Source organism: Leucoraja erinacea, chromosome 1 (genome assembly GCF_028641065.1).
Source record: "Leucoraja erinacea ecotype New England chromosome 1, Leri_hhj_1, whole genome shotgun sequence".
Classification (NCBI taxonomy): domain Eukaryota; kingdom Metazoa; phylum Chordata; class Chondrichthyes; order Rajiformes; family Rajidae; genus Leucoraja; species Leucoraja erinaceus.
The window spans coordinates 66,923,095-66,937,683 of record NC_073377.1 but is presented as its reverse complement, the minus strand read 5'-3'; the positions used below and the strand labels follow the sequence as shown (position 1 = coordinate 66,937,683).

General features: G+C 43.0%; 1 protein-coding gene across 1 annotated transcript in view; it reads left to right on the top strand.

Annotated features, from left to right (window-relative positions):
- slain2 (SLAIN motif family, member 2) overlaps window positions 1-14,019 on the top strand; it is a 49,600-nt gene extending 35,581 nt beyond the window's left edge. The window contains 1 exon segment of the mRNA XM_055636565.1: window positions 11,019-14,019. Within this exon segment, the coding sequence (XP_055492540.1) occupies window positions 11,019-11,085 (67 nt within the window). The 3' untranslated portion in view covers window positions 11,086-14,019.
- Window positions 14,020-14,589: the final 570 nt, after the last annotated feature.

Genomic DNA, 14,589 nt, shown 5'->3' with positions numbered 1-14,589 from the left:
CCTGCCTCCAACCCGATAAACAGCCATCCACCATTACCCTCTGGCTTCTCCCATTCAGCCACTGTTGAATCCATCTTGCTATTCCTGCATTTATACCCAACAGTTGAACCTTCTTAACCAACCTTCCATGAGGAACCTTGTCAAAGGCCTTACTAAAGTCCATATAGACAACATCCACTGCTTTACCCTCGTCAATTTCCCTAATAACCTCTTCAAAAAATTCAAGAAGATTAGTCAAACATGACCTTCCAGGCACAAATCCATGTTGACTGTTCCTAATCAGACCCTGTTTATCTAGATGCTTATATATATTATCTCTAAGTATCTTTTCCATTAATTTGCCCACCACTGAAGTCAAACTAACAGGTCTATAATTGCTAGGTTTACTCTTAGAACCCTTTTTAAACAATGGAACAACATGCGCAGTACGCCAATCCTCGGGGACTATTCCCGTTTCTAATGACATTTGAAATATTTCTGTCATAGCCCCGGCTATTTCTACACTAACTTCCCTCAATGTCCTAGGGAATATCCTGTCAGGACCTGGAGACTTATCCACTTTTATATTTTTCAAAAGTGTCAGTACTTCTTTTACTTTGAACCTCATAGTATCCATAGCTACTCTACTAGTTTCCCTTACCTCACATAATTCAATATCCTTCTCCTTGGTGAATACCGAAGAAAAAAAATTGTTCAATATCTCCCCCATCTCTTTTGGCTCTGCAGATAGCTGTCCACTCTGTCTCTCCAATGGACCAATTTTATCCCTCCTTATCCTTTTGCTATTAATATAGCTGTAGAAACCCTTTGGATTGACTTTCACCTTACTTGCCAAAGCAACCTCATATCTTCTTTTAGCTTTTCTAATTTCTTTCTTAAGATTCTTTTTACATTCCTTATACTCCTCAAGCACCTTATTTACTTCATGCTGCCTATAATTATTGTAGATCTCCCTTTTTTTCCGAACAAGATGTCCAATTTCCCTTGAAAACCAGGGCTCTTTCCAATTTTTACTGTTTCCTTTCAACCGAACAGGAACATAAAGATTCTGTACTCTTAAAATTTCCCCTTTAAATGTCCTCCATTTCTCTTCTACATCTTTCCCATAAAACAAAATGTCCCAGTTCACTCCTTTTAAATCATCTCGCATCGCATCAAAGTTAGCCTTTCTCCAATCAAAAATCTCAACCCTAGGTCCAGTTCTGACCCTCTCCATAATTATATTGAAACTAATGGTATTGTGATCACTGGACCCGAAGTGCTCCCCAACGCATACCTCCGCCACCTGTCCAGTCTCATTTCCTAACAGGAGGTCCAGCACTGCCCCTCCTCTAGTAGGTACCTCTATGTATTGCTGCAAAAAACTATCCTGCACACATTTTACAAACTCCAACCCATCCAGCCCATTTACAGAATGTGTTTCCCAGTCTATGTGTGGAAAGTTGAAATCTCCCACAATCACTACCTTGTGCTTACTACTAATCTCTGCTATCTCCTTACATATTTGCTCTTCCAATTCTCGACCCCCATTTGGTGGTCTATAATACACCCCTATAAGTGTTGCTACACCTTTCCCACTTCTCAATTCCACCCAAATAGCCTCCCTAGATGAGCCCTCCAATCTATCCTGCCAAAGCACTGCTGTAATATCTTCCCTGACTAGCAATGCAACACCTCCACCTCTTGCCCCTCCAATTCTATCACACCTGAAGCAACGAAATCCTGGAATATTTAGTTTCCAATCACAGCCCTCCTGCAACCACGTTTCACTGATCGCCACAACATCATACTTCCAGGTGTCTATCCAGACTCTAAGCTCATCCACCTTTCTTACAATGCTCCTAGCATTAAAATATGCACATTTAAGAAAACCCCCGTCTCTTATTCTCTGTTTATTTCCTTTTTTTTCTTTCTCCTCTTGTGTCCGAGTGCTTCCCATTTCTGCTTCCTGCCTCCCATTCTGTCTACTACCTTTCGCTATTTGAGTCCCTCGCCCCAACCATTCTAGTTTAAATTAAAGTCTCCCCAGCTGCCTTTGCAAATTTCCCCGCTAGGATATTGGTCCCCCTCGGGTTCAAGTGCAACCCATCCTTTCTGTACAGGTCCCACCTTCCCCAAAAGAAGTCCCAATGATCCAGGAACTTGAATCCCTGCCCTCTGCACCAGTCTTTCAGCCACGCATTTATCCTCCACCTCGCTCCATTCCTACTCTCACTGTCGCGTGGCACAGGCAGTAATCCTGAGATTGTTACCTTTTTGGTCCTTTTTCTTAACTCTCCTCCCAACTCCCTAAATCCTCCCTTCAGGACCTCTTCCCTTTTTTTTCCTATGTCATTGGTACCTATATGTACCACGACCTCAGGCTCCTCTCCCTCTGATTTAAGGATATCTTGGATGCGTTGAGACACGTCCGAGACCTTGGCACCAGGGAGGCAGACCACTATCCTGGTCTCCCGACTGCGTCCACAGAATCGCCTATCCGACCCCCTAACAATAGAGTCCCCAATTACTATTGCCCCTCTTTTTTTCCCTACCTTTTGGAGCAACAGGGCCGGTCTCTGTGCTGGAGGCCCGTCCGCTGTCACTACCCCCGGGTAGGCTGTCACCCCCATCCGTACTCAAACAGGAGTACTTATTTGCGAGGTGTACCGACATTGGAGTACTCACTCGTTCCTGCCTCTGCCCCTTGCCCTTCCTTAACGTGACCCACATGTCTCTCTCCCGTGGTTTTGGAGTGACCACCTCTCTATAACTCCCCTCTATGACCTCCTCACTCTCCCTGATCAGAGCGAGGTCATCGAGCTGCTGCTCCAGGATCCTAATACGGTCCCTTAGGAGCCCCATCTCGCTGCACCTGGTGCAGATGTGGATGTCTGGAGGGCCATCCGACACCATGACCTCCCACATCTGACATCCAGAACAGTACACTGCTCTGACTGTCATTCTCCCGCCTTACCCTGGATCTGATACCAGTATAACACAATAGAAACTGCTGGGAGAAATCAGCAGGTATCTGACTCACAACAGCTGCTCCCTCGTGACCTTTAAACTGCACCTTTATTATATAAACAAAAAGCACTGCATCTTTAACCCACTGTACCCTTGGCTCACTGTACCTTTACTAAAGCACTGCCCCTTTAACCCACTGTACCTTTACTAAAGCACTGCACCTTTAACCCACTGTACCTTTACTAAAGCACTGCCCCTTTAACCCACTGTACCCTTGGCTCACTGTACCTTAACTAAAGCACTGCACCTTTAACCCACTGTACCTTAACTAAAGCACTGCACCTTTAACCCACTGTACCTTTACTAAAGCACTGCCCCTTTAACCAGAAAGCACAAATGCTAACCTGAGGTTGCACCCAATCAGCTGCTTCCTCTAGTCTGCTTCCACCAATCAGCGGCTTCCACCAGAACCCTCACTATGGAGTGTGGAACGTTACGGATTCCTTAAAAGGTGATTAAATCAATCTGCATCACCCAATTTTCTGCGTGGGTTGTCATCTATTATTTTACAAACTAATGTAAATTATGCTTGATTAACTCGACAGAAATACTTCCCTGGGCCATTTTGTAGCTCTGTTTAGCTTTGACAGAATAGAATATGGTTTGCTTTCTAGACAGTATATATTTTCAATCACTTAAAATTGAGCATGAACCTGATTATGGGTGTTGTTTGTACAGAGTTTGTACGTTCTCCCTGTGTCCACGTGGGGTTTTCACCGGGTACTCCAGTTTCTTCCCACACTGCATAGACATACAGGTTTTTACTGGCTTCAGTAAAATTGCCTCTAGTGTGTAGGTTAGTGTTAGTATACGAGGATCATTAGTTGGCGCGGACTCAGTGGGTCCATGCTGTGTCTCTAAAGTCTAAAGTCATAAAATATAGATTTGAGACATTTACACCAGGTCAAAGTCCAGGCAACTTAATCTTGCATGTATCTATTTCTGATTAATTGCCTTGTTCACGATTTAAATCATCCATATTCAAGTTCAAGTTCAAGTTTATTGTCATGTGTCCCTGATAGGACAATGAAACTCTTGCTTTGCTTCAGAACATAATAGGCATTGACTACAAAACGCATGAATAAATAAGCTGATAAAGTGCAAAATGACAGATAATGGGTTATTAATGTTCAGAGTTTTGTCCAAGCCAGGTTTAATAGCCTGATGGCTGTGGGGAAGTAGCTATTCCTGAACCTGGTCGTTGCAGTCTTCAGGCTCCTGTACCTTCTACCTGAAGGTAGCAGGGAGATGAGTTTGTGGCCAGGATGGTGTGGGTCCTTGATGATACTGCCAGCCTTTTTGAGGCAGCGACTTCGGTAAATCCCCTCGATGGAAGGAAGGTCAGAGCCGATGATGGACTGGGCAGTGTTTACTACTTTTTGTAGTCTCTTCCTCTCCAGGACACTCAAGTTGCCGAACCAAGCCACGATGCAACCGGTCAGCATGCTCTCTACTGTGCACCTGGAGAAGTTAGAGAGGGTCCTCCTTGACAAACCGACTCTCCGTAATCTCAGGAAGTAGAGGTGCTGATGTGCTTTCTTGATAATTGCATCAGTGTTCTCGGACCAGGAAAGATCTTCAGAGATGTGCACGCCCAGGAATTTGAAGCTCTTGACCCTTTTAACCATTGACCCGTTGATATAAACGGGACTGTGGGTCCCCATCCTACTCCTTCCAAAGTCCACAATCGGTTCCTTGGATTTGCTGGTGTTGAGGGCCAGGTTATTGTGCTGGCACCATATGGACAGTTGCTTGATCTCTCTTCTATACTCGGACTCATCCCCATCAGTGATACGTCCCACGACAGTGGTGTCATCAGCGAACTTGATGATGGAGTTCGCACTATGACCGGCTACGCAGTCATGAGTATAGAGTGAGTACAGCAGGGGGCTGAGCACGCAGCCTTGATGTGCTCCCGTGCTGATTGTTATCGAGTCTGACACATTTCCACCAATACAAACAGACTGTGGTCTGTGGATGAGGAAGTCGAGGATCCAATTGCAGAGGGATGCGCAGAGACCCAGTTCTGCGAGTTTTGTAACCAGCTTGAAGGGGATGATAGTATTAAATGCCGAGCTGTAATCAATGAATAACATATGAGTTTTTGTTGTCCAAGTGGTCCAGAGTGGAGTGGAGGGCCAGCGAGATCGCATCCACCATTGATCTGTTGTGGCGGTAAGCGAACTGCAGTGGGTCCAGGTTTTTGTCGAGGTAGGAGTTGATTTTCGCCATGATCAACCTCTTGAAGCACTTCATCACCACAGGCGTTAGTGCCACAGGTCGGTAGTCATTGAGGCACATCACCTTACTCTTCTTGGGCATTGGTATAATTGATGCCCTTTTGAAGCAGATGGGAACCTCAGACCTCAGTAGTGACAGGTTGAAAATGTCCGTAAAAACTCCAGCCAGTTGGTCCGCACAGGTTTTTAAGAACACGACCGGGTATACCATCAGGTCCAGGTGCTTTTCGGGGGTTCACCCCTCTGAAGGATTTCCTGACGTCGGCCTCTGTGACTGAGACTGAAATGCCATCACCGCGAATGGGGGCTCGGGAAGGCACATCAGTATTCTCCCTATCAAAGCGTGCGTAAAACGCATTGAGCTCGTCAGGGAGTGATGTTTCACCGACATTTGAGCTGCCTCCTGGTTTCGCCTTGTAGGAGGTGATTCCATTCAGGCCCCGCCACAACTGCCAAACATCTGTCTCATTCCTCCAGTTTGGAGCAGGTCCCTTTTAGCCTTTTTGATGGCCTTACCAAGGTTGCATCTGGTCTTCATGTAGGCCACTGTATCATCTGACATGAATGCCCGGTGTCTGGTCTTCAGGAGAGTGCGGATCTCAAAGTTCATCCAAGGTTTCTGATTGGGAAACACTCGGAAGGTTTTGATGGGGATGCAGTCCTCCACACATTTCTTAATGAAGTCTGTAACGACTGTGGCGTATTCGTTCAAGTCCGTTGCCGAGTCCTTGAACATTTCCCAGTCTACAGACTCCAAACAGTCCTGGAGTTGTTCCTCTGGCCCCCGACCAGCTGTGTACAGTCCTCACCTCTGGGGGTGCGCACTTCAATTGCTGCCTGTAGGCAGGAAGAAGCAGCACCGCGGTATGGTCGGATTTACCAAAATGAGGGCGAGGGATAGAGTGATAGGCATTCTTGATGGTGGTGTAGCAGTGGTCGAGGGTGTTTGGTCCTCTGGTGCAGCAGGAGACATGTTGGTGGAAGTTAGGGAGTGATTTCTTTAGGTTTGCCTTATTGAAGTCCCCAGCAATGGTGGTAAATGCCTCGGGGTAAGACGTCTGGTGTTTGTTGACAACGGCGTGCAGCTCCTCCAGTGCCAGACGGACGTCTGCCTGGGGTGGGATGTAGACCGCGGTCAGGATGATGGAGGTGAATTCTCTCAGAAGGTAGAAGGGACGGCACTTCACCGCCAGATGTTCGAGGTGTGGAGAGCAGGAGTTGGACAGGACTGCCACGCCTGAGCACCACGCAGAGTTGACCACGAGGCAGATGCCCCCTCCTCTCCCTTTCCCAGATGCCTGTGTATGGTCCATACGGTGGATGGAGAACCCTTCAGGCTGGACCGCTGAGTCTGGGGGAGCTGGGGGTGAGCCATGTCTGTGTGAAACAGAACACAGAGCATTCCCTCAGCTCCCTTTGGTAAAGCAGCCTTGCCCTTAAATCCTCCACTTTATTTTCAAGGGACTGTACATTGGCTAGTAGGATAGTAGGGAGAGGGGGCCGAAGTCCCCTGCACTTCAGTCTGACCTGAAGTCCTGCCCGTCGGCCATGTTTCCGGACACAATGGAGGCTTCCCCTTTGTTTCCAGGTACTGTACTTGCTGTACCTGTTGTTTCTGCGGACCTGCGCTGGAACGGGGATTCCCTCACAGACGGCAGCTCCAGCTCCTTCAAAGTCGGCAGCTGCAGCTCCAGCTTCATTTATCCTGGAAGATCCAGCCCGTCGGCTCAGGGGGTCATCCCGGGGTTTCAAGGTACATTACCTGTGATCCATAGTCGAGTCGGGTGATTTCCAGCCAGCATGGGAAAATTTAAAGTCCGGGGCTCCCGCAGCTGCGGGAGATCGCGAAATTGCAAGAGCCTTGAGGTGCTCAAGCAGCTTGTCTGAAACGGCACCGTTTTCTGCCGTTTTCCTGATCCAGGTGAGTTGATTGAAGTTGTATCTAAGCATTTTAGGTTCAGGAGCTCCGCAAAGTCACCGCAGGCAGGCGCCATATTGGTCTCCTCCATTGTCATATTCCACCATGATCATATCCTAATGTTCAAATCTCTTTGCATGAGCAGCTTGAACAATGGCTGAATCAATAACAATTCTGGATTTAAACTTTGGATTTTAATACTATTTATATCAATGCGACGTCATTGAAAGGCTTAAGGGCTGGCGTCATATCAGTGTCGCCAAAAGATTTTGAACATTTCAAAATCCAGAGGCGCCAAAAAAATGTAATGACACTTGAAAAAACGCCGCGTGTCATACGTCATCGTGTTCCGTCACCGCCGCGTCATACATCATCACTAGAGCCAGGATGTTTAGACGCTAAAAATCTCCGAAATAGGCAGGCAAAAAGGCATAATAAAATTACAAAAAAGGCACGAAAAGGCATTTATTGCCCAAAAAAGACATAAAAAGGCATTTATTTCCGCCACCAAAATATGGTTAAAAATTATAATATATTTATATATTATATGTAAGGTACATATAATAAGGTATACTACATTATGTAAGGTACATAATAAGGTATACTACATTAAATGACCAAAGTTGCCTCGTTGCACATAATTATTAGCTTTTTTTTCAAATTATCTGTTGTTATACTATGTCGTCTGTCAGAATGTGCTTCAGTTGTGAAAAACTTCTTTCTACCCCAGCTGAGGTCACTGGTGCATACCTGAAACAAGCTATAAACTCTAAATTCATGTCGATATATTGTGCATTACAACTACTTTTGAGAACTTTCGCTATGTTTTGTATTTCTTCAAGATCTTTGTTAGCTAAAATCCCCCACTCACATTTTCCTTGTATTTGTTTACCTACATCGCCAAGATCTTTAAGTATAAAGTACAGCAAGTGAAGATGTAAACAACTGAGCAATAGTTGTGCTCTTTGACTTCTCCAATATTTCCAATGTCAAGAAATACTCCTTTGATGGTTGACCTGCCTCCAATGTACCGATGACCACATTGGCAACATATCTCCCCACAGCATCAGTTGTCTCGTGTATTGAGATCCATATTTTGTTGCTTGCAACTTCATCTCTAATTTTCTGCACAACCATGTTGAAGTTGCTGTCAACATAATTTTCCCGTAATGATGACTCGCTTGGTATATGTTCCTCTGTGTATTTCCCTAAAAAACCTCAGAGATTTGTTTTCCAATTTCCACAGTGGAATTCCAGCACAATTAATGCGTTGCACAGATCACTCAAAACTCGGATTTGCGACTGGAGCCAGCAGTAAATGTAGTGAGCAGACAAGCTTCGGTATTTCCTACCTTCAGTTTCTCTGCTGCCGACTTGTGTTTAGCTGTCTGTACATGCAGGGAGACGAAATATTTCTTCTCATGATTCACTGCTTTCTCACATGCTTTGCAAAACAGCACACAGTTGTCTGTAGAGAATATATCATCCCATATACTCTCACCAAATCGTTCAGTTTCTGTCAAGGCGTTAACTTGACTTGACTTGACTTGACTTAAGGCATTTTGATGCTTGTGGGGGTAGATCCTACAGGAGCGGGGATGCAGATCTCTACAGGCAGGCCAAGTACAAGCTGAGAAGAGGAATCAGAGCTGCCAAGGAAAGGTACTCTGAAAAGTTGAGGAGCTAGTTCTCAGCAAATGACTCTTCTTCAGTGTGGAAGGGCTTGCAAGAAATCACAAGCTACAAGAGGAAACCCCCCGCTCCTTGGACAATTGTCAGCTGACCAACGACCTGAACGAGTTCTACTGCAGGTTCGATAAACAGAAATTTAACCCTGGTACCCCCACACCCCATCCCCAACCAACACTTCACACCAACTCACAGCTTGACTTCAGTTTGAAAAGACAAGATCCTTCCCCACCTACACCTCCCCAATCACCATTTCACACAACTTAAAAGCACGACACCAGTCTGCAAAGACTGGACCCTTTCCCACGCAGTCCTCTCCAATCGCCACTTAACACCCACTTACAGCCGGGTTTCGCCCTGGTGGTGTAAATTTTCTTGTAAGTTATGTTAAAATGGCAAAAAAGAGGCTGATTTAGGACCTCAATTGTGAAAAGGGCATTATCTTCCTGAAATCATCAAAAAAGGCACATGGCATTTATGGCAAAATCCTGGCTCTAGTCATCACACTGCGTCACCGCCGCATCATACGTCATCACGCCGCCTGATACGTCAGTCAATGATGCCGGCAGTCGCTGAAAAAAATCACCAAGTGGGTCAGGTCCTTTATAGAAACATAGAAATTAGGTGCAGGAGTAGGCCATTCGGCCCTTCGAGCCTGCACCGCCATTTAATATGATCATGGCTGATCATCCAACTCAGTATCCCGTACCTGCCTTCTCTCCATACCCTCTGATCCCCTTGGCCACAAGGGCCACATCTAACTCCCTCTTAAATATAGCCAATGAACTAGCCTCAACTACCCTCTGTGGCAGAGAGTTCCAGAGATTCACCACTCTCTGTGTGAAAAAAGTTCTCCTCATCTCGGTTTTAAAGGATTTCCCCCTTATCCTTAAGCTGTGACCCCTTGTCCTGGACTTCCCCAACATCGGGGAACAATCTTCCTGCATCTAGCCTGTCCAACCCCTTAAGAATTTTGTAAGTTTCTATAAGATCCCCTCTCAATCTCCTAAATTCTAGAGAGTATAAACCCAGTCTATCCAGTCTTTCTTCATAAGACAGTCCTGACATCCAGGAATCAGTCTGGTGAACCTTCTCTGCACTCCCTCTATGGCAATAATGTCCTTCCTCAGATTTGGAGACCAAAACTGCACGCAATACTCCAGGTGTGGTCTCACCAAGACCTTATACAACTGCAGTAGAACCTCCCTGCTCCTATACTCAAATCCTCTTGCTATGAAAGCCAACATGCCATTCGCTTTCTTTACTGCCTGCTGCACCTGCATGCCTACCTTCAATGACTGGTGTACCATGACACCCAGGTCTCGCTGCATCTCCCCCTTTCCCAATCGGCCACCGTTTAGATAATAATCTGCTTTCCCGTTTTTGCCACCAAAATGGATAACCTCACATTTATCCACATTAAACTGCATCTGCCAAACATTTGCCCACTCACCCAGCCTATCCAAGTCACCTTGCAGTCTCCTAGCATCCTCCTCACACCTAACACTGCCCCCCAGCTTAGTGTCATCCGCAAACTTGGAGATATTGCCTTCAATTCCCTCATCCAGATCATTAATATATATTGTAAATAGCTGGGGTCCCAGTACTGAGCCTTGCGGTACCCCACTAGTCACTGCCTGCCATTGTGAAAAGGACCCGTTTACTCCTACTCTTTGCTTCCTGTTTGCCAGCCAGTTCTCTATCCACATCAATACTGAACCCCCAATGCCATGTGCTTTAAGTTTGTATACTAATCTCTTATGTGGGACCTTGTCGAAAGCCTTCTGGAAGTCCAGATACACCACATCCACTGGTTCTCCCCTATCCACGCTACTAGTTTATGTTGTGTATATTGGCCACTTTATACATGAATGAGCATATGGAATTATAAGATATTGATACAATCAGTAAAAATAAATGCCTACCTATCATTGTGTATTTAATTTTACTGTAGGGATGAAAATTCTAGGGTTAAGGGGCATAAGTAGGAAACTGGATATCAAGGTCACACCAACCACAATCTTATTGACTGACAAAGCAGGCTTGAAAGGTCATCTGGCCTTGTATATGTTCGTGGGCCCATTTGAGAATTGTTTTGACTTGTAAGTACAATTGTATATAATCATATGAGTTCACTTCTCTTTTTGTAAATTGATTTATAGATCATTGCCAGTCCCGAAGACGTATGGCAGCATGAGAGATGAAAGCTGGAAAGATGGTTGCTATTGAATTAAATACTCAGAACAGTCTCAAGCTCATTTCACGAACGTTCATGGAACAAAAGGACTTGTATAGACTGTTCATGGAAATATAGCAGGATTTGAGAAAATCCAGTTCTCTGCCATAAATCAGCACAAGTTGGTGGAGATCATGGAGTAGCACTTTATTGACATTAAACATCAGTTTTTACTTCAGTTTTTCCATGTACAATCAGTTTTTTCCATAACTATGTCCATTGTTTTGATGCTAGTGAGCAGATGATATTGACATTTAAGACATAATAAAAGTCTGGACACAATCCCAAAAAATGCCAAAGAAAAAGCTTACAACAACCAGTGCTGGGGAAAAATGGATAATTAACGTAGAGTCTTTTGAAAGATTAAGTAAAGTGGACTATTTGTGGACGCCTGTTTTTGTACAATCAGATGTAGCAGTGGCAGATTTTGTATTCGGGAAGGAAGGAAGGGACAATTCCAGCATCACGTAGAACAGATCTACAGTCACGGTGATTCGTAGTCCAATGCACTCTGATTTAGTTTCAGCACCAAAAAAATCATCATCTTTGCAGTTGTGACCACCTTCAGTGATATGTATTCAAATTACACAGTCTTTTTATTTTGTTGAGTACAATTTTGGGTGCGAGGGGAATGCAATTTTAATTTGTGACGACTTGCAATAATATCCCAACAATGACATGTCACCCTTGGTGTAAAGATGCTGATTATTAATTGTGACCGTAAAATATTTTAAAAGAAACCAGTATTTTTTTCTAAAAGGTGGTATGTATTAGAAAGATGACTTATGATCTGTCCGTGATCACTGGAGTTGTGTTCCATTGTACATTGCAACTGACTGAAACTTTCAACCTATGGCTTGTGAGAAAAAGCATGTTGTAACCTAAATGGTGCTCTGTACAGACAAAACTGTGGATAAGTGGCTAAAAGTTGAGTATATATTGTAAGTGAGACACTTTGTTTAAGTCTTTGCCCACACTAAGAAAATGTATCCATCAAAGTGAACACATTTGAATGTGCATATCTATTTCAATGTCCATTTTTATGAAGTGACTTTTATTCTAACTTGCCAAAGGGCTTGGTGTTAAGCAGGTTTTACACAATTTTGTTTGTCAAATTGTACAGCACTGGCTCAGGAAAGAGTGGTGTAAATGTGCAGCCAAGTTTTCACCAATCAGCACATAATAGGATTAGTTCATTTTTATGACTTGTTTCTTTATAAGATATGTAGTGAAAACTTAGTCCATTCAAATTGTAATCTGATCATACCACAGTGCTTATAAAAATGCAACATAATTCTATCTAAACTATGCACTGGTTATCCTGTTATATAAATAAACTTGCTTCGAGCTGTTCAATAAATACTGAAGCCTGGTAGGTACTATATTCAGTAATTACCATTTAAGAAGTCACTACACGTGTGTATTCTTATGAAAATTTGAGTTTACATTTAAATATATTTGCATACTACTGCAGGGAGCTGTGTGTTTATTATTTTGAGTGATGCTGTGGAACAATTTAATTTGATCGTATAGTCAATCACCAGAGTCCATTGTTTAATTATTTCAAAAAGAGTGTATGGTGATACATGAGCTGGAAGCAGTTCATGCAATTTCAGAAGAAAGCGTTCTTTCCTAGTGGCCATATTCCTGGCGTTGGAGCCTTGGTAAATAAATAATGGTGTGATGAATGTGAAGTGATCGAGTTGGCCAGGAATATATGAACACAATGCTTAGGGATGAACAATGTGGATGAGATGTATGTGAAGTGATGGGTGAGCACACAGTGAATAGAATGATAAGTCTACATAGATAGTTGAACATGAGATACATGTACAGTTCATGTGTGGTGAACATATGCCATGTGTGCAAGTAGCGAGAGTTAAATGATTTTGTTTTTTTGTTTACTCATTTGAAAGACCAGGTGAAGTAACCTGTTGTCTCAGTTTTACATTCGGCAAAAGCAGAGAATACTCTCATTCATTTGAACATAATTGTGTTACATGCAAAAAAATCTGAATGTAATACGATAAACATTAGTTAGGTTTTTTTTGTGCAGGTATGTGTTTAAACATTTTCCACTGAGAAGTTGCCTAAAGGAGAATTATATTTATTTTATTTGAGTTATCTTTCAATATCTTAAGCTCTCAAGAGAATGAGCAGTTTAATTTCAAAATTTTGCTTTTAAACAGGTGTGAAATACATGTTGTGAAGTAAGCAATCTCCTTAGAATGGATGTTTGGTTTAGTCATTTCCACAGGAGATATATAATACTTGAAAATGATGAATATCATAGACAAAACCCTTTAAGCAGGAAGGATCCAGTGGACAGCAAGAGGGAATGATGGAAACCGTATTTCATTCTAAGCTATAAGATTCCTTTCACGTGATGACAATGAACACTGACAGTACACAATAGTGGGATTCCTTTGGTATTTAATAACTTCTTTGAAAAAAGACATGAATAATACACAAACATTCGCACGCTGCAGCACTGCGACAGTTGGACACAAATGAAACCTCACTGAAACCTTAAGAATAAATTGAATAAAATTAAAAGCATCTGTTTCTCCGCATGAGACAAAAACGATCAGAAATTTGACACTCAAACAGCACTGAGCTCTTGTGGGCAAAATAGACTTGCTTACACTGAAAAATGAATTAATTTTGTATTAAACAAAATAGTGCCTATAATTTAAATTTATTTTTGAGGTTATTATAATGTTGATTGTTGAATGCGAGTTAATTTTTGGTGCCAATATCTTGGAGTAATCATACTCAGTGTAAATAAATGGTAATGTATTGCTTTCTATATTTAATTTTTGCTTTGCCATATAACTTTTGTAAATGTTAATGCACTTGTTTTGAAAAGATGCAAGAATCACCTTGTTTAAAAAAAATAAATAAACATTTCTTGACATTGGAGAAGTATTGCAGCTTTTCATAGTTATCAATATCGAACAGACTAGAGTCTGATCAACTGATTGTCACAATGGAGATGAACAGTTTTAAACATACAGTGATAAGGAAAATGACTAAGTAAATATACTTTTGGTCATACACTTTTGGAAGCACTAAACACAGAGCCACACTATAGTCCTGGACAAATAAAATATCGGAGACTTGCTCAACTTAAAAACATAAAGGTATCAGAAGGTATTGGAGCCATGAAACATTTAATATGTGAATCAATTAGCAGAGCACAAACGTGTTTCCCCTCACCCCTCTGGGAACACTTCCACTACTGAGGAATGGGGAAACTCTATTCCCTGACCTAACCTTTGTTCCAGTTACTCTCCTCCATAATGAATATGGCATACTCATTGCATTTTCCAGCACTTGAGCCATATAACCTCCGCCTCAACCATTCAATTGCTTGTCTAGATACTTTATAAATATTGTGAGAGTCTCTATCTCCATCACTCCCGTGGGCTGTGTGTTCCGTTGTAGTCCAATTGAGTGTAACCAGGGCCTCAATGCTGAGGACATAGACTTGGGAG